Genomic DNA, 25,368 nt, shown 5'->3' on the forward strand with positions numbered 1-25,368 from the left:
AGAAAATTTTTTACTTTAGGAGTTTTGCCTCTGTGTATGAGTGTATCCCATGCATGCCTGGCACCCACGGAGGGGCTTGGTACAATGGACCTGGAGTTAGAGACACTTGTGAACTGCCATGTAGATGCTGGAACTGACCCTAAGTCCTCTGCTAGAATAGCAAGTGTTCTTACCTGCTGACCCCTCTCTCCGGCCCAGAGTTTGCTGCTCTTTAGAGGTCCTGAGTTGAGTTCCTCCAATCTATATTGGGCAGCTCACAGCTGTTGTAACATCAGCTGCAGGGGATCTGACTACCTCTTTGCTTCCGTGAGCACTCGAATGCACATGCAGCCGTACACGTGAATGAATGGTAAAGTGATGCTGGGCAGAGATTGGTTGGTAGAGTGCGGGTCTAACTGCAGGAAGCCCTGGGTGTAGTTCCTAGCGTTTTGTGAACTAGGCCTGGTTAATATGCCTGAGGGCCCTGGCGCTCGGGAGGTCATGGCCAGCTAGGTATCACAGAGATACTCGGGGGCTAGAGAGGTCTCCGCAGTTAGGAGCTTGTACTGCTCTGGCAGAGGATCCAAGCTTGTTCCCAGCCCACATGTCAGACAGCTCACACCTGTATCTCCAGCTCTGTAGGACCCGTCAGCTCTGGCCTTCGAGGCCTCTGCACTCGCCTGTGTCCGTGGAAACCTGAGGCTGCCATTATGCTCTTCCTCCCCTGTTCTCAGCATTACTATTTTTTTATTTTTTGAGACAGTCTGAGTGGATAGCCCAGGCTGGCCTGAGACTCACAGGGATCTGCCTTGCCTGCCTGTGCCCTCTTGTGCTAGAATTAAAGGCGTGTGCCACCATGCTAATTTTTACTTTTAGTTATGTGAATGGATATCATCTGTACATGTGATTATAGGTGTCTATGGAGGAAAGAGGGTGACGGATCCCCTAGACCTGGAGTTACAGGCAGCTGTGGGCTATTTGATGTTGCTTGGAACTGAACTTCAAGAATAGTATGCACTTTTAACTCTGAGCCATCTCTCCAGCTCCGTTGACCTTGTCTCTTGAGACAGGATCACTCACTGAACCTAGAGCAGCCTGGCTGACCAGCAAGCTCCAGGGATCCTTCTGTCTTCTAGTTCCTGCTCCTCGGCTCACACTCCCCCTCTCAACTCTAGAGTTATAGATACCATGTCCCACTCCTACATGAGTGCTAGGATCCAAACCTGGGTGTGTGTTTGTGCAGAAGGCACTTTGTAGACCCAGACATCTCCCAGCCCAGCTTCAGTTCCTGTTAGGGGCATGAATTTATAAAATATGTAACTTCTAGCGCGTCTTCCATGAGTCTTAACACGTGTGAAGACTTGCCGATGCTGCCCGGATCAGGGGCGGTCCTCATGTATCAGCCCTTGCGGTACAGTTTCCATAGGGACCTAGATAGTGTTCGCGAGGCTGAACTGCATAGTTCTAGCTTCTGCCAGTTTTTTTAGAGATATTATGTATCTCTGTCTGGTCTAGAACTCAGCGGTCCACCTGCCTCTGCCTCTGTCTCCCAAGTCTTGGGATTAAAGGTGTGTATCACTGTGGCTAGCTCACACCTGAATTTTCTGTGGCCTTTGAAAGAGGGTATCTGAGCGATTTGGGGTTGTCTGCTGATTAGTGTTGGGTCCCACTAAGGATACCCCTCAGTCCAGCATTCTTTTCAGCAATCTTCTTACTGAGTTTCTCATCCTGAAAAGTAAGCCCCCCCACACACAAAAAAATTTTCTTTTTCTATCTTTTTTAAAAACAAGGTCTTTTTTTTTTTAAAAGATTTATTTATTTATTATGTACAGTGTTCAGCCTCCATGAATGCCTGCAGGCCAGTAGAGGGCACCAGATCTTATTACAGGTGGTTGTGAGCCACCATGTGGTTGCTGGGAATTGAACTCAGGACCTCTGGAAGAGCAGTCAGTGCTCTTAACTGCTGAGCCATCTCTCCAGCCCTTTTTCTATCTTTTTAAGACAGAATTTTTAAACCAGGTGAGAGGCCAGTTGACAATAGAAACTAAGCAGAGACTGCTCATTTGTTCCCGGTCGCCCAGACCTGAATAACCACACAAAACTATATTAATTACAACACTTTTTGTCCTTTTAGCTCAGACTTCTTGTTAACTAACTCTTTACATGTTAAATTAACCCACTTCTGTTAATCTGTATCACCATGAGGCTGTGGCGTACCAGTAAGGTTCTGGTGTGTCTCTCTTTCAGCAGCTACATGGTGTCTCCTTGGCATTGCTACTCTCTATATCTGTGTTTGGATTTCCCACCTGGCTTTACTCTGCTTAGCCATTGGCCAAAACTTTATTCATCAACCAATAAAAGCAACACGTACAAAAGGACATCCCACATCGTCTCTCCTTTTCTGTCTAGTTAACAAGGAGGATTCTCATTTTAACGCAGTCAAATTACACATTCAAAACAATTACCAAGGAAGAATTATACTTAGAATATTTAGTCCATTTACATTTGGCAAATTAAGGAAAATAAACTCTATGTTTATTTTTGTTTGGTTTTTTTTTTGTTTTTTCGAGATGGGGTTTCTCTGTAGCGTTGGATCCTGTCCTGGAACTAGCTCTGTAGACCAGGCTGGTCTCGAACTCACAAAGATCCACCTGCCTCTGCCTCCCGAGTGCTGGGATTAAAGGTGTGTACCACCACTGCCCGGCTCTGTGTTTTATCTTTGTGAGTCTAAATTTGATATCTGATTTATCTTTTATCATAAGTAAGGAAAACTATAATTATCTGTCTTCAACTCTTCAAAGACTCCAAAAGGATGTAACATTACCTAAGTAAACAGGAAGTACATTGTAAGCAATTTCCAAAACTCTAGACCTGACAGGCACCCAAAGTTCTTATGTAATGTTGGGGCATCCATCCTCAGCCTACAGGAGGCCCGTGGTATCCAGCAGACTTTTTGGTAGTTTCTTTGGTGGAGCAGGAACCCTGAAGGACTGTCTCACCTTCTTCAGGCAAGTTCATCAGTCATTTCTCTGTGGGTTCTGCATGTCTGGTTCATCAGCTAGTCCAGACAAGAGCAGTTTCTTGCCCAAATGGCTAGCCTTGTCACATTGAAGACAAATTCCATATCGAGTTTCTTCAATGCCCATCAACCTCTCTGAAGTAATTCATGCTGCCAGGAGCAGGCATGTCTCACTGTGGAGAAACCTTTTAAATGCCGTGTTCCGTAGGTCTTTGACGTGTTGAAGATTATCTAACTGAAATATATCTCTCTAGATCTAGAAAACCTGACTAACATGACTACAAGTGTGATTATTATAGATGACTATTGATCTGTACATTTTAATTATGCATTACATTTTAAATGAGCTGTATAAACACCATACCTTAAACAAGAGCAGAAATACGTACACAGTGTAACAGAACTGACCTTAAGTTTGTATCAGTAGACCAAGACCCACACCAGGGCAAAGTATTCATCACTACATCATATTCCCCTTTAAATGAAAACAAACATCCACAAACTATTTTGGAATTTGGGTGTTGTTTTTTCCAAACATCCTGGTGTTTGTTGGGGGAAGTATTTTTAGGGTTCATGGAGACCTTTCAGGGGGTGGGGGTGAGTCTTGTCCCATCAAACCACAGTAGTCTGGAAGGAATCCACAGGTTTTCATCTGTGGAAACAAAAGCAGAACCTCTTTCCCAAAGCAACATATCCTTATACCCAAATTTTGAGGTCAAGATACCTTTATGTTGGTTTAGCTTAGCAGTCCCCAGAATCAAATATCTCTCTGCAGTCAAAAAATTTAAAGAAAACAGAATATACATAATTCAGACTCTGTATTTTCCATATTTATGTGGCTTATTTTTCTTTGCTACTTTTTAATATTTATTATCTTTACTCCTTTGATCTATGACTGTCTTTTTACAACTGTCTATACTCCTTTTTTCCTCTCTCCCAAGACTATACATTTTTTAAACACACTGTGACCCATTTAGAGGTTTATTTCTTTGTCTGAATCTGTCTTTATTGCGTATTTGTAATCATTTTCTGACCAGGAGCACTTTTTGTAAAAATACAAAGCAGGCGGGCTAGGACTAACTCAGGCCCTGTCTGCTTGCTCTGCCCAGTCCACCATGGCAGAGGCCTGATTCAGTGACTGCCACTGTCTTGCATTCTTCCCGTATCGGGTGTGTGATGAGCAACTGATATGTGAGGTAATGATGATCCTTTCAGCACCCACGCTGGAGAGGAGGCGCTGAGTCCAGAGAGAGGACCCCTTATGGTTATGTGGATATTGAATTGTGGTTTTTAAGCCTATTTTCCAAAACGCGGTACAGCCTTAGTACCTATCAGCAGCCAGCACTAAGTGCAAACTCCTATCTACAAATTTTTCTGCTCTCGGTCTAAATGCATCATAATTTATCCTAGAAATGTGCTCACTCTTCAGTGGGGGCCAGACTTTCTCATAGGTTGATTGTAGGAATCAGTGGGGGGTCAAGACTTCTCATAGGTTGATTGTAGGAATCAGTGGGGGGTCAAGACTTTCTCATAGGTTGATTGTAGGAATCAGTGGGGGGCCAAGACTTTCTCATAGGTTGATTGTAGGAATCAGTGGGGAGCCAAAACTTTCTCATAGGTTGATTGTAGGAATCAGTGGGGTCCAGACTTTATCATAGGTGGATTGTAGGGATCAGTGGGGTCCAGACTTTCTCATAGGTTGATTGTAGGAATCAGTGGGGTCCAGACTTTCTCATAGGTTGATTGTAGGAATCATTGGGGTCCAGACTTTCTCATAGGTTGATTGTAGGAATCAGTGGGGGGTCAAGACTTTCTCATAGGTTGATTGTAGGAATCAGTGGGGAGCCAAGACTTTCTCATAGGTGGATTGTAGGAATCAGTGGGGAGCCAAGACTTTCTCATAGGTGGATTGTAGGAATCAGTGGGGAGCCAAGACTTTCTCATAGGTTGATTGTAGGAATCAGTGGGGAGCCAAAACTTTCTCATAGGTTGATTGTAGGAATCTCATGACTGTCTTTCAGATGAAGTGGTTCTCTCAACATGGGGGGTAAGTGATCCCTTCACAGGGTCACCTAAGACCATCAGAAAACACAGATACTGCCAGGCAATGGTGGCACACGCCTTTAATCCCAGCACTGGGGAGGCAGAGGCAGGTGGATCTCTTGAGTTTGAGGCCAGCCTGGTCTGCAAGAGCTAGTTCCAGGACAGGCTCCAAAGCTACAAAGAAACCAGGTCTCAACCCCCCTTCCCCCCCCAAAAAAAAAGAAACCACAGATAATTACATTGTGATTCATAAGTAGCAAAATTAGTTATGAAGTAGCAAGAAAAAAGAATAAATCACCACACCGTGAGGAACTGTGAAAGGGTCACACAACATTAGGAAGGTTGAGGACCCCTGTTCTAAGGGAACGAGTTTCAGGAGATTCTGTGAGATGTTCTGTGGTTGTGCTACTGCAGGGGACATCTAGACCTACTCTGTCACCTGCAAAGGAGGGATGATGTGTCATTCTCTGAGGCTAGACAGTTATGTCCATAACCTTGAGAGAAACAGTCAGCTCAGACTACTTAAAAAATGAAACTCAGCCTGCCTCAGGAGGCAGAGGCAGGTGGATCTCTGCGAGTTCAAGGCCAGCCTTGTTTATATAGTCCCAGGTTGGGGCTACATATTGAGACCCCGTTTCAAAAATGAAAAATAAATAAATTTGTAATTATGAGCCGATTCTATATTAGGTTTATTCTTTCATTTTTGAGCTTAATTTTTTGTACCCAAATTACCCTGCTTACATGATCTTGTAGACACTCTTCTCTCATTCCACGTCTGACTCATTGAAATGTCTCAAAAAAGTAGGGCTAGCAGTTATGTTTTCAAGTCTGTCATTAAAACAAACAAAAACGTGCGTTCAGAAACATGCCTTACCTAAGTGCACTGGCTGCTCTTCCAGGGCATCCAGCACCCCCTTGAGGCTTTCAGAGGTACTGCATACTTGGTGCACAAACATACTAATAGGTAAAAACCATACACACAACCTAGTGTCTAGTTGGTTTTCATAATTTCAAATGAGAAGTCAGGCTAGGTATGGTGGTACATGCATGTAGCCCCAGCACTTGGAAGGTAGAGACAGGAGGATCAGGAGTTTGAGGCTAGTCTGGACAGTATAATCAGATAAGAGAAGTGTCTTGAGGGATAGATGATAAGGGGGCTAAACAAAACAAAATACAGGGTGACTGGTAGTGTTTGGCATGCTTGAGGTTGCTCTAGAGATTATTGATCATTGCTATACTGCCTAGAACGTAGTTCAGTAGCTGTTCCCTATTGGCAAGGTTAGTGCTGGCTTCATTTATTTATTTACTTTGATGCAGGAGTTTGTGGTGCCCAGAGTGGGCTCCAGTTTGCCACGTAGCTTAGGATGATTTTGAACTTTTCATCCTCCCACCTCTACCTCCTACGGCCGAATCTTAATGTGGTTCTAGGGGTCCAACTCAGGGCCCTTGCGTGTTCAGCGGACACCTCCAGGAGAGACGCTAACTAACTTGTAACCCACCAGCGATTAGAACACATATTGAAACTTGAAATACAAAATCCCACTAAACAGTTAAATGTCCTGGAGTCTGTGGTTTTTTCAAATAGCACCTGCTGGTCCCTGCTTTTGCTCTGTAAACAGCTGCAATGTACTAGTGTCTGGTTTCCAGAACGCCAGGTGAGGAGAGGGCAGGGCTTGTGTGGACAGGAGCAGTGAATTCGGACGAATAATCCTTCCGAATAAACAGTCTAAGTACACCGTGGTGCCCGACAGGAGACTGCAGCCATTTCCATAAAACTAACAAGATGTAGCCAGCTCCAGCAGGAAAGGCACTATTGGAGACCTGAGGGTATGGCTTAGCGCCAGAGCACTTACCCTGCGTGCGCCCAACCTGGGTTCATCCTCAGCATCACTCAGTCCCCCCACAAAAAAGTCCAGCTGTGCGTATGGATGGCGGGTAGAAAAATGAGTTGATGTTGTGTTCTGTTGTACATAGAGTAAGCACAGTTCCGTGTGACTAAGTTGTTAGCTTGTGTTAGTGTGGCGCTAAGGATATGGGGGGAGGGCATGTTAGTGACAGGATTGCCCATGAGTAGAGAAGAGTAGTTGAGGTCACTGGAGATGAGGCACCAGAGTGAGGGAGCGAAGAGGGGTTAGAACTGGAAGTTAGAATTTGAGCTCTTAGATTTTACTGACAATGCCAAGCTTGTAGCTAAAGTGGAACTCAGGTCGAGCAAAGGACACACTATCAAAAGGAGAGACAGCCAAGGAGCTCAGAGGCCAAGACGTTGGGAGGATCCCTCTGTGGGCTTCAGTTACCGAGACAGTAACATTCTACAAAGAAGCAGGAACGAGCTCAGAACTGCCTGGGCCTCTGGCTCCACAGGTTCCTGCACACACATGCCATATGTTCACACAGACGTAACGTCAACTTTTTCTTCATGAAGGAAAGAGTTGTTTATTGTGGCTTAATGGTTTCAGGGGGATGAGAGTCCAGCGTGACAGGAGCAGGAAGCTGACGGAGCACATCTCCAGCCACAAATACAGGACAGAACACAAAAACAGGGCTAGGTTATGACTCTCGAAGCCCACCCCCAGTGACACACTTCCCCAGAAGCCGCACCTCCTAAACCTTTCCCAGAATAAAAACACTGTCAGCTCAAGCAGCCGTCAGGACAGGAAGTTCCACCCCAGGGCCCAGTGGGCAGGAAGTGGCACCCGGAGGAACGCAGGACAAACAGACTCGGTGTTCAGTTCAGAGGTTGGGCCTTTGCAAAGTAGCAGCCCCTTCCCTGTCAAGCCGGAGCATGCGTGTTAGTAAAACTAAAGGAAACGGCGTCAGTTTTGAAGGCAAGGTGGTTTTAAGGGGAACTGTCATTGTTTGGTAGTGCTGCCAGGATGGTATGCAGGCCTCAAATTGGAAGAGAAACCAGAACTATGAGTTTTCCTGTAAAAAGATATGTGAAAGTGGCCTGATAACGGGCCAGGCCTGACCGAACTTGCCCTCACGGCTACTTCAGTGAAAGCAGGCCACCGGCTGCCTGATGCTATGCAGTTATCGATCGTGCCGTCTCCTTGATACTTTCTCTAAAAGATTTTATTTGGAGGCAGGTTTAGGGGGTGCACACTTCTGGAGGAAGTTTGCTTGTCCCTGGGGAGAAGGACTTTGAGAGCATATGCATGTAGTTATCTGTCACAATTTTGAAACCTCTCATTTAAAGCACTGTTATGATACATACTGGTGTATGATGACGCTTCTTATCTACCTGACTGGCTTCCATGTTGGACTTAGTAACACACTGCCCCAGCCACTGTCTGGAGGCTCCCCACCACACAGTGCTGTTACCTGGCAACTTACCAGCTGAATGCTCATAATTGCTCAAGCAGGTGATCTCTCTCTCTCTCTCTCTCTCTCTCTCACACACACACACACACACACACACACACACACACACACACATAAAACCGGTAGTGTGGTCAAGGAATTTGTGTAGCTTGTCTGGCCTGGAATCTTTGTAATTAGATTTCAAGGCCAGCAAGATGGCCCGGCGGGGTAAAGGCATCGCAGCCCAGACCTAGCGACCTGGGTTCCATCACCAGGATCTCAGGGAAGATGGAAGGAAGCTGAAGTACATGGAAGCGGAGATCGTGAAGATGGGTTCCGCTCTCCGAACACGTGCCATAGCGTGTACTGACACATGTTACACACAAAATAATGAGATAGAAATTTAAATTAAAAAAAATTGGACTTCCTAATAAGGCTTTCAATGAAGAAACGCTAAAGGCCTGAAGAGACGGCTCATCAGTTAAGAGCACTTGCTGGGGCTGAAGAGATGGCTCAGGTTTAAGAGCACTGGTTGTTCTTCCAGAGGTAACTCCAGCTCCAGGAGATCCTGTTCTGGCGTCCTGGGGCACCTGCACATACGTGTGCACACACATACATGCACTCATGTACATACACAAAAAGAAGAAAGGAAAATACTGAGTTTCTAAGTTTCATAAAAAGAATTTAATATTGAGAACCTTTTCCTCCAGTCTCTGCGGGCTGGAAGGAGTTTTTGTTGCTGAGAAGCTCATGTAGAGTTACACCTCTAGGCTTAGCTTCTGAGCGTGTAAACTGGAGGTGAACAACTCGTTCCCACGGTTTGTCGTTGGAATGTCATTTGAGCATGCCAGTGCGTCATTACAGAAATAAAGCCACAGAGCAAGAACCCAGCTGCATCTCCAGGGAGCTGTCAAGTGCAGTTGGGAAGTGAAGAGATCAAATCCCGGCTGTGGGGTGTTTCGCCACATCCTATTAAGACAATTGGCTGAAACCGGCTACTTAAGAGAAACCGTTTCAGGCTTAGAATTTATTTAAAAGTTAGGAAACCTGAGGCAGTTGCAGTAGTATGAATCTATAATCCCAGCACTCAAGGGGATGGTGAGTTCAAGGCCAACCTGGGCTACATCATGTGAGCCCATATTCCCAAACAAAAATAAACCCTGTTTGTGACGGCACACCTCTGTAATCTCCTTTGGGAGGCAGAGGCGAAAGGATCACTGCACGTTTGAGGCCAGCCTGGTCCAGACGGAAGCTGCAGGGCAGCCAGGCCACAAGTGAGACCCTGTGTCAAACCAACTCTTCTTTTAAGAGATGCCATCACTGATGGTGTCACTGAGATGTGGCCGAAAAGCACCTCCTCTCGCTCCCCGAGTGTGATGCTTGAGCTTAGAGCCCAGGTCATTCAGAGGGACAGTACAGAATTTCTTTGGTCCTCCCCCACTTAACTTTGTATTCACTTGGTTTTTTATCACGGTGAGTAATCACCGGGGATTTATAGAGGATTAATGAATGAGCCTTTTCTAGCAGCATTTAATACATCACTCAGAAGAACAGGTCTTAGTTGGGAAGACAGGCTACCTCATTTTCACAGTAATTTTAAGTGCAGGTCGTGAAAACATTAAGACGCCGTCCACAGAGGACGTTGAGACAGCGGCGAGTCCAGTGCGGCCCGAGTTTGAGAGGGGGTCACGTGGGTCAGACCCCCCTGACTGTCCGGTGACTGAGTCTGAGTCTGTGGGAGTCGTTACTCCTTTTTGTTCGTCGTTTGGTTGTTGTGCAGCCACGGAAGGAAAAAGCTGAACGTCAGGATCATCAGCAGCACGCCTGGAAGACAAAACCCAAAGTCTGTAGGGAAGGCGGTCGTGCCTGTGTGGGAACAAATTAAGATTGTGCTCGCGTTTCTGTGCTTCTCTGTCCGGCAACAACGGTGCGCACTGGGGGTTACGGCACTGAAGCCGTGGGACTCGCTCTACTTCCGCTTCGCTCCAGTCCAGGCCGGTGAGAAACCCTGCGCTTAAGTCCTTTGTTCCCCCGCCAAGTGGCCGAGTTTTCTCCACGCCTCAAAGGTGGCTCGGGAGGCAGGAGCTCTCACATTTTGATGTTTTTGTTGTTTTAAAGTAGAGCAAACATAGATTAAAGAAAAGAAAAATCTCTGGAGAGTAGGTGGGACTCCAAGGGAGGAAATACCTGGATAGCTCCCTTGGGATATTCACCCAGAGTGTCTGGGTGTGTATGTGAGGCTCTCGCTCTGGCTTCATGGGCCATCATAGCGGGTTTTACAGATGTGTCCCACGCAAATACCTAAAACCAGTGCTTCCGTCTTTATAGTTTAAAACAATTAGTAATGCTTCGTTTTTGTGTTTGTTGTTTTTGCAATGTTGTCTCTTCAATCCAGGCTTTGCATACACTAGAGAAGCTGTGACCACTGAGTAGCGCCTCCAACCTCAAATCTTCAATCTTTTTTAACTTTTTATAAATTACTTTTATTGTATAGGTGTTTTGCCTATTTTATTTAGCTGATGACTAAGTAAAAGGAAGAAATGCTGGTAACATAAACACTGGCAATATATAAAATGCGTATTATCTTTATAGTACATTCCTTGATCCCTCTTTAAAAGAGTTTTTGTTTCTCTGATACGATGAATAGAGCCTCGAGCATGCTACGGACGCACTTCGTGGGCCATGTCCCCGTCCTGATCCCGACTGCAGTAACGCGGATGGGACTTAGGAGTCAGTGTGAGGCTACGTGGATGACAGTGTTGTACAGGATGCTCTTTGACAAATATGGAAAGCAACCTAAATGATTAAATGATATTTGCTTTGGAACTCACAAATTTGGGGAAAAGTATTTAGTGCAAAAAAAAAGATTTATTTTATCATTTTTGAGATAAGTTTTGTAGTGCAGGCTGGTCTCAAACTCTCTGAGTAATTGAAAGTGACCTTGAACTTCTGCTCCTCCTGCTTCTACCTCCTGGGTGCAGAGACTCCAGGCATGACCACCATCCCTGACTACAGGCTGACCACCATCCCCAGCTACAGGCGTGACCACCATCCCCAGCTTTATGCAGTGCTGGGGCTGAGCCCAGGGCCAGGCAAGCACTCTATCAACAGAACCACGTCTCTGGCTACTAAAAAGTTATTATGGCCTAGATTAGAACCCAAGGACCTGGGCATGCAGGGCAAGTTCTCTACCACTCTAACCTCGTCCTGGTTTTCACACTGCATTTTGGGACAATCTCAGTAAGTTGTCCAAGCTGGACTTGAACTTGCTTTGTAGCCCAAGCAGGCCTTATGCTTGTAATCCTCCTGCCTCAGCAGTCACTAGAATTTCAGGCTCCACTCCAGGTGCAACTGAAGGATTATTTTTGAATGGAAGTAACGACCTTTCATTGTCCCCTTCAAGTAGGGAAGCGCTAAACCATATCTGCAGCTGTCTGTCCAAACACAGCATCAGGAGCTGGGGTGATGGCTTGGTGGGTAAGTGCTTGTTGTTTGATCATGAGGACGTGAATTTGGATCCCAGGTACCTGCATAAAAGTTGGGCGTGGCAGCATGTGCCTTGTAAGCCCAGCCTTGGAGTTGGGGACAGAGATGGATAGACACTGAGCTCGCCTGCCGGTCAGTCTAGCTAGAACGGGAGAGCTCTCTATCATAAGAATAGAGAGTCATGGACCCAAAAAATCACCCTCTAGTCTCCACATGTACACACGGGTGAATGCCCCTGCACATGCAGCTTCCAGGGACACAGCACGAAATAAAAATGCTTTTCTAGCATGCTAAGTTTTTCTTTTTGTCTCTTCTCTGGCTTCAGAAATTGATAGTATAACATTCTTGTGTGGTTTTGTTTTGTTTTCTCTGTGTAACATCCCTGACTGTCCTGGAACTTGCTTTTGTAGACCAGGCTAGCCTCAAACTTTCTAACTTAAAGATCTTCCTGCCTCTGCCTCCTGAGTGCTGGGATTAAAGCCATGTGTCATCATTCCTGGCTCATGTATTGTCATATTTTGAGATACAATATTTTAAAATATTTAACTTTGGAGGCTGGAAAGATGACTCGGCAGTTAAGAGCGCTGTTTGCTCTTCACAGCAATTGGTTAGCCGGGTGGTGGTGTGAGTTCGAGGCCAGCCTGGTCTACAGGAGCTAGTTCCAGGACAGGCACCAAAGCTACAGAGAAACCCTGTCTCGAAAAAACAAAAAACAAACAAAAAACAAAAATTCCCAGGACCCACATGACAGCTCACACCCATCCGCTAACTACAGTACAGTTCCAGGAGATCCAAGGGCACTAGGCACACACGCAGTGCACACGCATGCATGCAAAAAACACCCACACACATAATTAATCTATTAAATACCCTAACCTATAATAAATAAAAATATGCTTACCTAGAGAAGGAGCAATCCAGTATACTACAAAGAACTGGTAGAAGGATTCATCAAAGCAGGGGAAGTGCAGAGACAGCGCCAGAGCCGGGTTAAACAGCGCTCCGGTGAGGCTCCCTCCTGTGAGTGACAGAGGTGAGAGGGGACTGTGGTTAGACGGGAAAAGGTGCAGCCCCTCCTGAGCACACATGAGCACATGCGTGCCTGTGGATGGAGGAAACAGCACAGCCCCTCCTGAGCACACGCGTGTCTGTGTATGGAGGAAATGGTGCAGCCCCTCCTGAGCACACGCGTGCCTTTTCATGAAAAACGGAAAGTAAAATAGACCGAAGCATTCCTAGTGCATCCATGTTTTCCCATCAGCAGCGTGCTTAGGTGACTGAATGGCAGAACTCAAAGACAGAAAGCAGTTACAAGGATTAAGAAATGAGGGCCAGACTGCTTGCTGCAGGAGTATGAAGGGAGACCCGAGTTCGAGTCCCCAGACGGGTAGGTGCTGCATGTGCTCTAACTGCAGCATTGGGGGTGGAGACAGGTGGATCCTGGATGTGGTGGCAGCCAGCCTGGCCACAATGGCCTCCTGATGTAGTCATAGCCAACAAGGGAAGGAAGGCTGGATGACTGACCAACACTGCTTGGCAGAGCCGTAGCGGTGTATTTGCTAGTGCCCGTGGCGTGCCCCTTCCAAGTGGACGCTTCTTCACACACATGAACTGTGACAGACATGGGCCTCTGTAGCATGTTAACTGTCTTGATGGAATGGGGTCAAGGGGAGCTGGGAATTGGGAGCCTTTCCTGGGACTCATTACTGAGATTTCCCAGGCCAGGAACGGCGCTGCTGAGAGGAGGCTGCTGAGCAGTGAACTAAACTCACCAACCGCGACCCGTGCCCCAGCAGCTATAACGGGTGTCATCTGAGGACATCAGAATCATTCTCCAACAGCCACCGTGGAATGTCAGCCCTAATGAGATCTGGGGACCCTTAGCGCTAAGTTCAAGAGAATTGTTTGATTGGCAGTTGCTCTTTACAGTTTCCACAGAAATAGAGTAAATTCGGCTCCTTTGTACTAAATGCCATGGGCAGAAACGTAAAGACGTCCAGATCTTTGTCATTAGAAACGCCCCGAGCCGTTGACCGACCACTTGTTTGCTTCGCTTCAGTACCGCGGGCCATGGCATGTGAAGACTGTTAGGTCCGACTTCATGAAATCTCTTACGTCTTGGAACTGAAGCTCTGTCCCTTCCCTGTCCTCGAACCCTCCGGGCCTGTGGGAACTGCGACTAGGACCATGGCGTCCCTCAGGTAGGGTCAGCTCTGTGATTTGAACTGACAAAGTGCAGCAGAGGTCAGGCTGCGTTCTGGATGCAAAATTCTGAGTCGCTGTGGTGTCTGGACCCCCACTTCTTTGCTTTCTTGGAACAATGCTCTGCACCTGTTAGTAGTCTAGGCTGCTGGAGGACGAGAGACTCTGTGGAGGGAACCAAGGTGCCCCAGGTGACAAGCACCTGCGGCCAGATGTGAGCAAGCCTTCTTGGCTTTTGATCCCACTACTGCCGAAACAGAAGCAGCTGCACAAGTGATCTCAGGTTTGCCCGTCTCGCCCCAAAATGAAACCATCTACTCAATATCAGCATCACCTAGGTCCTTCACGTATGCACCCCACACCTGGGTCCTTCACGTATACACCCCACACCTGGGGGCGGAGGGGGTGGGTTGTTCTGCGCTGCCTCAGGATTCTAGCTGGGAGGGAATTTCTCCTCAGGCTCTGGTGGCTGTGCTGGGCGGTCTTCATGACGCACTTCTGGCTAAAGGAAATGTGAGGTCGATTAGAATCCTGCAAAAATGGTCACACAATACAGGAGACCCGTGGGAAATGGCAGGGCAGAGAAATAGGGACGAAAGCCACATTTCCTCGTTTATGCCAGGAGCAAGCTGTGAGTTTGAAATGCAATTCCTCATACCCGCTGAGATAGCAGTACCCATCTCAAAGATGGGGAAACAGGACACAAATACCTAAGGGCACACAGTCCAACTCAACCTGGCCTCTTAACAGCAAAATTAGACTGGTGTTGTGAAAAATTTGGGACCATTGTTTAAACTAGTTTTTGGTGTTTGGGTTTATCTGGTGAGGGGATGCACCTGGGTACCTCAGCATTCATGTGGTGGTCAGAGGACAACTTTCAGAGTGGTTTTCTTCCCACCACGTGGGTCCCAGAGACCAAACTCAGGTCGTAAGGCTTGGTGGCAGCGTCTTAACCCGCTGAGCTGTCTCACTTGTCTGGAAACTAGTTTTCATTTGGAAATTGGTGATTGTATTCGTTTTATTTAGTTCCTGTTTTAAATGAAGATATATTTAAGCTCTTAGTTTCTTTTTCGTTGGACAAATACTCTCACCTGCAGTCCCAGCTGGACGGATACTAAAAACCCAGAAGTGATGGTGGATCAAGTAAAAATACTACAGTTTCTCCAGGGAGGGGCGGGGAGAAGTTAGAAAGTCTGGCTGCTTGTGCGGTGATAATCTGCTGGGTCCTAGCTCCAGATCTGGAGAGCATGTCTGAGCTCTGCTCATAGCTTTCTCTGTAGGGGACACGGGCATTATGTCATAGACAGCGTGTAGTTTAAAATTCTACACACGAGAAACTACAGCAATAAAGACAACATCCATGCTTAACGTTTTAAAATACCTGATTATGCACAGAAAGTGAATGCATTTCTCCATTACCTTCATCAGTAGCTTACAGCTCGGCAGTTCCGGGCCTGGCATTGCATACCTGGGACCCCAGCTGTTCAGGAAGCACAGGTGGGGGCCAGCAAGGTGGCTCTGAAGCTTAAGGTTCTTGCTTGACAACCTGAGGACAACCCGAGGGACCCACATGGTGGAAGGGGAGATGTGGTACTATCAAGTTGTCCTCAGCTGTCTACATAGGGGCTAGAGCATGTATATCCCCCCCCCACACACACACACATACAAAATAAATAAGTTTTCAGAGAATGGAAGCTGAGGTGGAGGATCAATTAAGTGGGCATTTGAGAGCAGCCTGGGTAACAACACAGCAAGAAAAGACTCCGTCTTTAAAAAAAGACAGTTGATGGCTCTGCTTACCCACAAAGCTTTTCTCTTTTGTGAGGAAAGCCGAGAGCCAGTCAGTATGTACGTGGTAACGACAAGATGCCTCTGTTCACACATGAAAATTCAGAGTGTATAGTCTGAGCCTCCAGCCATAAGAATGGGGTACTGAGCCCCACACACAACACTAGGAGCCTGCAGCTCTGCGCTCAAATCGGCACCAGACATTCACCTAGTCCAAGGCACATTCTCTGTAGAGCAGTGATGACGTCTGACCGGTGGTGATAAGTGTAAGTGTGGTCCTTTCCAAGGTGGCTTCTCTGGGGCCACCCACTCTGGATAAAAGGACCTCAGGCCTGTTCCACACCCTCCTCCTGGAGTTTCACACTTCATAGAAGCAAAGCCATGTCTCTGTAAGACCTTAAAATTAGAAGCCTGTTTAACCCAGGGTTTAAGGATTCATTGGCAACAGAATCATTTAATAATTAAAAATGTTAAATTCCCACATGCACATACGTCATAAAGCCTGCCATCTGCTGTTCGCAGCTTTCTGGCCTGCTGATGGCGTAGTCTTTTCCCAGAAGTATCCCAGTCCCTGAAGTTTTCCCAGTGTTCTTCCTTTCCAACCTGTTTATGATAGGATCTCGTGTAGCCTAGGCTGGCCTCAAACTCACTATGTAGCCCAGGCTTACCTGAATTTATCATCCTCTTGCCTTAGCTTCCCCAGGTTACAGGCCTCAACCAACACCCCTGATCCAATCTTTCCAAAAAGCGTTCCATTGCTTCAAACACGAACCCCGCACCTACTCAATCATGCACCCCTACCCGTTCTTTCCTCGACCCTGTTCTGGTCGCCTCTATTTACTCCCTTACTCTTGGAATTTGTCTGTATTGTTTCCTGGAAGTAGAGTCACACAGTATTGGCCCTTTTGTGCCTGGCTTCTTCGGCTTCACGTCAGGTTCGTCTACATGGCGTACGTCAGAACTTCATTCCCTCTTCATTCCCAAGCCGTACGTGATCGTGCGCGCCTTTGTAACTCCTGAGGAAGCGCGATAGTGGCCTGAGCAGTGGTTCCGTGGTTCCAGCCTAGACGGTTTGCAGCCCGAGACAAGGCATTTCACTGCTGGCTGTCACTTGTTTTACTCACTCTGGAATAATAGCGATGTGCTCATCCATAGATGATCGTAAGAATTAAGATGACTCATGAATCTTTAGCAAAGTGATCCGGTCTGTATCAGGTACCCTGGGGGGACTTATCGCCCTTATACTGGTAGAAACACATCTGTAATAGACTGAATTGATGTAGCTAGTTAGCTGTGTGTTTGGTTCCAGCCCTGGAGTCTCAAGCCCCGTCCAATGCCATAGCCACCAGCTGCAGTGCAGTGCGGTGAGCGGATGTGCGATGGGCCTGCTGCCTGCGGTGCCCATGCTTTCATCTACACAGGCACGTGGAGCTAGCGGCTGCCGAGGTGGCCAAGGCAGGTCTGGACTCCAGAGCGACGTTCACAACCGTGGTTTCGTAATGGGATCACCTGGGGAGAACTTTAACCCGCGCCACTGCCGAGCTCCTTCCAAGGGCAGTGAGAGGCGGATCTCTGCGCCAGGTGGGCATATGTTTACACCGCCTCGGTGATCTGAACACAGATTGTTGAGACCCCCAGGTAATGTGAGTAGTCACATTCAGGAAACCGGCAGAGTTTCAGAGCCCTCCAAACGGCATTCTAGAGTCCTCCACTGGCTTTTTACTCATGAAGGACTAAAAGTGTCACTCTGCTTCTCTTTGGAATGCCATTTTTACCCCTGGGTGAGACCAGGGCCATGTGCATACACCAGCATTTTTTCTGTGAACTACATTCTGAGCCCAGAACAATTAATAGTATGCATAATATTTATGGAATCATAACTTGGTGCTAAAAACATAAAAATACAAGAACACCAGCACCACAACAGTCAACAGAGGCAGGGGAGTGAGGCAGAATGAGAAAGATCTGGGTGTCATGAATGGTTTTCTTTTTTATAACTATAAACAAATCTCAATTTTTTTTTTTTTGTTTTTAGAGACTGACCTCATACCCACCATGTAGCAGAAGATGACCTTAATCCTCCTGCCTCTACCTCTCCAGCACTAGCATTACGGGCATGAATCACCTGCCCGGCTCTTTTCTGCTTTAATTGGCAAATACAAGGCTGTGGCTAACAGGGCTCACACATAGCAATGCTTCTGCTTTAGCTGAAGCTGATGCACTGGCTCCTCAGATAAGCACCTGCCCTCTTCTGTGCCCCCACAGTGGATTTTCATGTGCGTCTACTAAGAAACTAGTACTAGGTTCAAAGAAGGGAAAATTGGGTAGTCTTTCATCTTACCCTAGGAAGTCAAACACACTCTTGAAATATACTTTCCTCAGTTTAAAGGAATTTTGTTTGCCACACCAGGGGCTGAACGCAGAGCCTGACGGATGCTAGGAAGAGCTCTTTACCATTTCCCATGGCTCCACCTTTAGTGGGAGAAGAGACTATTACTATAAGTCTCCTTCAGTGTATTCATGCCTCTAGAACATTTTTATAATTCCACTAAATCCCAGTAAAGAATTTCATCCTTTTAAGTGACCCACTAAGGCACATCTTATCATTAAAGCCGAGGTTTGTCAAGGTAAATAAGTAAATAGGACTTCTGGAGATCTTTTTCTGGTTTTTGTTTTGTTTTCCGTAGACAGGATTTCAGTATTTACTACTGTCTGGCCTTGAATTTACCATTACCCTCTGGCCTCTGGCTACCAAGTGCTGGGATTAAAGGCGTGTGCCACCACACCTAGCTGAGACTTACTTGCTTTTAAAGAGCTTGTTTGAGCACAATTTAATTTTGAAACACACCTTTCATGCTAGATTACTTTAAAAATTCCCGTGTAAACTCTCCAAAAGGAAATACGGCAAGTGTCTGTAGGAAACGCGAAACGGAACTTCTGCTCCCACTCTTAACTCCTGACCAACCATGCACTTCAAGCTGGAAGGAACTTTAGCCGGGATCATTTCTCAGTAAGGGTGTCAAAAGCAATCTATACCAGCTTGGCATGAAAGCCGTAACTGATAAGCCACCTTTCTGACATTAAAACAGCCCCTTGTAGGCTATCTAAGCCCTTGGCAGTAATCTAACGACATCTTAGTTTCGGCACGGGAGTGTCTGCTTTCTCTGGGTGTTCAAAACAGCACTGAATGACGATCTGTATGTTGGCGCCAACCGCTAGGCACTTGCTGCAAAGTGGTCAGAATAACAATAAGGGGCCCGGGGAAGGGTGCAAGTATTCCATCACATCGAAGTAGGGGACTCAAATGTATCGGTAAAGAACTTGGAACCTCTGGTCATGGGGGTTCGGTACCGCCTAGCCTAGTGTTTTGTGGGAAGGACAAACCTGCATAGGCCAAAAAGGTGATGAGTGCAGCCAGCAGGTGGATGCGAAGCTTGGCTCGGACCTCCTGGAAGTGCAGTAGAGCGCTGTGGAAAATGAAGGAGCAGATGGCCTCTGTGATGATCGCTTTGGACATGTCCGTGTGGATGGGATTCTTGCAAGCTAAGCTCCTCTCGTTGAAGTGGTACTTGGTCAGACTCAGGCTCCAAAGGGCGCTTACGCAGTACCTGCTACACAGGGCGCTAACCAGCTGAGCCAACAACCTCATGGCCCCCGACTCCGGGGACATACCCCCCAGAATCATCTGCATCATCACGCCGCACGGGTTGCTAGCTGTGCCCACCAGGGTCAGGCCATGCACCAAGGAAAAGAAGTAGATGAGGGTCAGCGTCCAGGTGGGGTGCGCGGGTTCCTGCTCACTCAGCAGTTGGAGCTCGTGGGTGCAGCAGCAGAGCTGGAAGGTGGCTAGAAACTCCAGGATGAAGGCGTGGGCCGTGGGCCTGTGCCGCTGTCTCCGGGCGATCACGCGGGCCAGCCCCATGAGCAGCACGACCAAGAGCATCAGCCCCAGCGAGGTGCAGGTGTCCTGCACCTCGGGCCGGAGCCCCAGCAGCGCAGACATGGCTCCCTGATGGCCCGGGAGAGCGGAGGGAGGCAGGGAAAGCCGAGCGTGGGGGCTGGAGTCCGAAGTCCGCCGCCCCGCCCTCCCACGCCCCTCTGGGCGGGCCGAGCCGAGAGCCCTAGTTCTGCGCTGGAGGGCTCCTCCCCTCCCCGGCTGCGCTGTGGAGCTGTGACCCGAGCCGGGGAGGGGGGGGAAGGCAGGCGAGGCGGCGGGGGAGCCGTCCCTGGGCAGCGGCGGAGGGGGACAACGGTCAGCAGAGCCCGAGACCACTGCGCACGCGCCCGGCGTCCTAGCTCAGGGCTCCAGGCGACCCCCGCGCCACTGGTGGCAGCGCCCGGCGCCGGGCCTGAGGTCGCCAGCTTGAACTTGGCGCACTCCGGAAACTGAACTCTGCGCAACCCCGAAGGTCATCTTTGAAACCACCACTCACAGAGAGACTGAGGTTGAGGAGCGAGGAGGTGTCCCTCCGGGCAGGTGCTGTAATCAACTGGGAGTGGGCGTGAGAACCCAGGTTTGACCTGTGCCACAGGGTGTAGGAGCCTTGACTTTTCTTCACTTACCCCAAAACTTTCTTGTAAGTGTGCAATATATATCATATATATGTAATATATATTTTTATATTATATATGGCACACTTAATATATACACGTATGTATATATTCCACATGTATGTATAAACGTGTGTATATACATATGTGTGTATACATATACACATTTCACATGTGCAATTATTGTTAATTATATTCACACTATTATTGAGCTATCACCGCTATGTCCAGACTTTGAATGTTGGTTCTCGTTTTTTATTTTTAATCCCATACATTGAATTATTATTTTTGTTTGTATATGTATATGTAAATCCATTTATGGGGGCACTGTGCCCCATCCCCTGTGCGGCCCAAGAACCACCTGCAGTAGTTTTCTAGCTCTCCTTGCACGAGGTGGGTCCCAGGGACCAAATTCGGGTCCTCGGGAAGCACCTCCGCCTGCTGAAGCATCTTGCCTGCGGGGGTGGGGTGGGGTGGTTTTCAGGCCTGAAGTCCTCTAAATTAATGCCTTTGTGATCTTCATCGTGAAATATTAAAATACTTAGAAGTGGGCTGGAGGGATGCCTCAGCCGTTAAAGGCTAGGCTCACAACCAAAAATATAAGAGTTCGGTTCCCAGCACCCACGGCTGTCTCTCCAGCCATAAAAAAATAAAATAAAATACTTAGAAGTTATTTTTTGCTTATTTGCGTTGGCATCAGCGTGGGAAGGAAACCCGGAAGGACCTTGGAGGGGTCATCTTCCTGGGTCACCCCCAGGCAGGATGGAAAGAAGGGAGTTTAAGGGGCTGTGGGAAGGGTGCTAGCCTGGAGTGGAGTCCCACACCAACTGAGAGTCCAGATTTCCATCTGAGTTCGAGGCCAGCCCGGTCTACAGAGCTAGTTCCAGGACAGGCTCCAAAGCTACAGAGAAATCCTGTCTTGAAAAACCAAATAAAATAAATTACAAAGAAATAAAATATGGGTGCTCAGTAGTTAAGGACTAAGCTGATATAATCTTTCTCTTTTCCCAGCTGTAAACCTACACTTTTCTGGTGATCTCAAGAGAAAATCTATCTAGTGAAAGACATATCTCCCTTGCATAACCTTTGTGACCCAGGGTTTTACCTCATCAGATTGCAATCCTGTCCGAGCCGTCTCTATAACCATTAAAAAGGACGGGTGTGTGTAAGGAAGGAGCCCTTCCTTACATTTTGAGCTATGGAATCCCCAAAGCCTCTACAGTCAACACGCAGTGGTGACTCAGCCACTTAACTACAATTCCTGAGACGTCCACGCCCACACGTGTTCCCGAGACGTCCACGCCCACACGTGGTTGCCTACTGTCTTTCCCCCGAGTGTCTTTCTACTGCTGTCCGTGCGCAAACAAACTCTCTTCTCACCCTGAGATTTTCTCCGCACTGAAGAATCCCGGGTTTGCGGTGTGGTAGCACACTCCTTAATCCCAGCCAAAGCAGGCAGACCTCAGGAAAGGAGCCCTTCCCCACCCCCACTGCTAACAACAGGACCCCTCCTTAACACGGAGCAAAAAGTACTTGGTGAGTGGTGTCTTGATATTGAAACTTGTTATTTTAACAGCCTGAGTCCAAGAGTCCGTGCCAACACCACACTCTGATAACTCTCCGTCTTGGGCGGCCCACAGTGAGGAGTGGAAGATAACTTCGGGTCCTCCGACCTCGCACTGAGCAGTGCTCGGAGCAGAGGCAAGGTTGCCATGCTTGGCTTAGGCAGGAGGTTCCGCGTGGCTAAGCACCATCCTACCTCAGTCTTGTCCCACGTGGCTCCATCACCCACAGATCCACAGTTCATAGGGCTGAGCGGGGTAGGGGATGGTGGGGGAAGGTGAGCTTCTCCATAGTTCAGATCTATTTCCCAATCCCAATGTGCAGTTTTATAACCCTAGTGAAAATTCCCAGACTCTAGCACACCTGTTACCCTACCATGCTGGTGGCTGAGGCGGGAGGATTGCCTCAACTTTGAAGGAGAATTCCCTGTTAATGCTAAGATTCTGTGGCTCCAATAGAAAAAAAAAAGGTTATTTCATAAAATATAAACCATGTAGAGAAATGAAGCCCTTTCTCTTTCCTTTTGCCTGAGCAAAAGAATGTAGGCAAGTAAAAGGCAGTTCTTGGCTGCTGCTGTTGGAAGAGGTCCCTTTAAAACCAACCCTGGGAGTGGAACCCTTTCCCAGTCCCCTGGAGGATTAGTTCTATGAATGTATCCATTTCCTACTGTGCCAAGGAGTCACTTATGCTAGGAAGACCCATATAGGAAATCTGTCTTTTGGACTTTGTTAGGGCTTAAAGATCATGATATACATTGTCATCAAATGGACTTTGGACATTGTTTCAATTAAGCAGTGAGAGCCAAGTAGGCTTCCAAGAGTAGGCTGCGCCCTGCCTGAGTTAGCACACGTTGTGTAAAATTGGCTTTCAGGCCCTGGGTGACTGCATTCCACCAGCTCCATTTGGGTTCACCCTGTATCTCGTGCACACCGGCCTGCCCAGCGCCGTGAGACACAGACTGATACTTTTCTTTAAAATATTTACTTTAATTTTATGTATGTGAATGCTCGCCTGTGTATATGCATCAGATCCCCAAGAACTGCAGTTATGGATGGCTGTAAACCTTCGTGTGGGTGCTGGGAATTAAACCCACATCCTCAGCAAGAACAGGAAGTAACCTAACCACTGAGCTGTCTTTCTGGCCCCTAATCAATCATTATTTTTCTGAGACAGGGTCTCTCTATTATGTGACTTTGACCGTCCTGGAACTGTTATGTAGACCAGGCTGGCTTCAAACCCACAGAGATCCATCTGTCTCTGCCTCCCAAGTGCTGGGATTAAGGGCGTGTCCCATCACCAGTCAGCCTAATCGATCATCCTTAAAAGACCTCAACTCTAAAGAAAAGTGGTAACATAGTAGCACACGGGCATATTAACACCACACCAGAGAGCTGGCTCAGATGGCCAGTGGGCTCACCCTGCCTGTGACTCCAGTTCTAGGGGTTCATACACCCTCTTCTGCCTTCCATGAGCACTGGCACACACACGGCATGTCTTCACACATGCACACGATGCACATAAACAAAAATAAGTCTTTAAAGCCATATCAGAAAAACCAGGCTCTAGAACTGATCATACATACCAGTCGGACAGAAGGTAGAACACCTCGAACCCTATAAAAAGGACGCCTAGCTGGGCGGTGGTGGCGCACGCCTTTAATCCCAGCACTCGGGAGGCAGAGGCAGGCGGATCTCTGTGAGTTTGAGACCAGCCTGGTCTACAAGAGCTAGTTCCAGGTCAGGCTCCAAACCCACAGAGAAACCCTATCTCGAAAAACCAAAAAAAAAAAAAAAAAAAGGACGCCTAAAGTTGCTATGGAAATGGCCCCATCAACCTGTCATCCGACTGTGCGGTGTGTGTGTGTGTGTGTGTGTGTGTGTGTGTGTGTCCAGGGACTGATAGGCACAGAACTCCTTATTGTCTCAAGTTTCACCCCATCTTGGTACCCTCTGCTTGAGGCAGCCCGCTCGCACTGTTGTCTGTCTGTCTGTCCATTTGTCTGGACCTTGTGCTACACCTGGCCTTCATGGTTCTGCCCCTGGGCAGGTCAGCTCTGTTATTCTATTGCTCCCCAGCTGGGTTTGGTAGTCTCTGACCTGACCACCTCCAGTGACTGCCTGTATCCACCTCCATCTCTAGCAAGGGCCTCTTGGAACTCTGATGAACAGGGCTCTCTTCAGCCCTCCGCAGCCATCCTATAACCTATGTATATGTATAGATATGGATGCAATTGCTGTGATGTTTGACGTGTCGTTGGACAGTTATTGACAGTAATTAATATCAAGTATAACAGGCGTGGTAGTATATTGCTGCAATCCCAATACTTGAAGCAGGAGTGTCGGACGCTGAGGGTCATCTCAGGCTACACTAGAGTCTGTTTCAAAAGTAACTAAATAACTAGAATACAAGAAGTCCTGCTTCCCAGTGGCCAGCTGCCAAGGGAAATCCAGACTGCATGGCAATTCGTAGTCAATAAACCAGCAAGAAGCTTGTACATTTACTATTATTTAATAAATTTGACTTGGGTGGCGGTGGCGCACGCCTTTAACTCCAGCACTCGGGGGCTGGAGAGATGGCTCAGTGGTTAAGAGCACTGACTGCTCTTCCAGAGGTCCTGAGTTCAATTCCCAGCAACCACATGGTGGCTCACAACCATCTGTAATGGGGTCTGGTGCCCTCTTCTGGTGTGTGGGAAGCAGAATGTTGTACACATAATAAATAAATAAATTAAAAAAATGTTTAAAAAAATTGTAGAGTCATAATGAAAAAGCGGGAATGGGGGGCCAGGTTCCCTTGGGGCCGGGGAAAGACACCGCTAAGACTTCAGGGAAGCGGGACTCTTGCATTTTGTTCTATAAGCTGACTGCTGTCGCAGCTGGGGGGTGGCTGGGGTTTCTGTTGGTGGTTGGGGTTTCTGTTGTGTGGAACACCACGAAGGCTTTTTTTTTTTTCTTTTTTTTTTTTTTTTCCGAGACAGGGTTTCTCTGTGGTTTTGGAGCCTGTCCTGGAACTAGCTCTTGTACACCAGGCTGGTCTCGAACTCACAGAGATCCACCTGCCTCTGCCTCCCGAGTGCTGGGATTAAAGGCATGCGCCACCACCGCCCGGCCCACGAAGGCTTTGAAGATAAGGCATTGAACCAACATCTATAGAAGCCGGGATGTGTGATGTGTGGACCTGTGGAGGCTTGAGGGAGCCCCCAGGTGGAGGCAGCAGAAAGGAAGAGGTTGGTCGGCAAGGGGCAGCAAGGGAGAGCGTGGGGAATGACGTCAGAGAGCTGGTCCCGGTGGTCCATCCGGGAGCACATGGAAGGGTCAGGAGTAGGGCATGAGCAGAACCTGGGGACGCTGACACAGGGTCCCAAGCCTCGGCACTTAGAAACCTCAGCAAAGCCCAGCGTGAGGTGTTCACATCGGTCCGGGGACAGCACAGAA

General features: G+C 47.7%; 1 protein-coding gene across 1 annotated transcript; it reads right to left on the reverse strand.

Moving 5' to 3' along the window:
• Positions 1-9,011: 9,011 nt before the first annotated feature.
• Positions 9,012-20,099, reverse strand: LOC121458957 (aquaporin-11). The gene is made up of 3 exons (XM_041668399.1): positions 19,205-20,099; positions 12,732-12,848; positions 9,012-10,168 (listed from the first exon to the last, which is right to left on the reverse strand). The coding sequence occupies exons 1-3, from the start codon at positions 19,821-19,823 to the stop codon at positions 10,089-10,091; spliced, it is 816 nt and encodes a 271-aa protein (XP_041524333.1). The 5' UTR covers positions 19,824-20,099; the 3' UTR covers positions 9,012-10,088.
• Between the last annotated feature and the right edge of the window lie 5,269 nt (positions 20,100-25,368).

Source organism: Microtus oregoni, unplaced genomic scaffold, assembly GCF_018167655.1.
Source record: "Microtus oregoni isolate MIOR12 unplaced genomic scaffold, Mior012 000018F_ref0000195, whole genome shotgun sequence".
NCBI lineage: Eukaryota > Metazoa > Chordata > Mammalia > Rodentia > Cricetidae > Microtus > Microtus oregoni.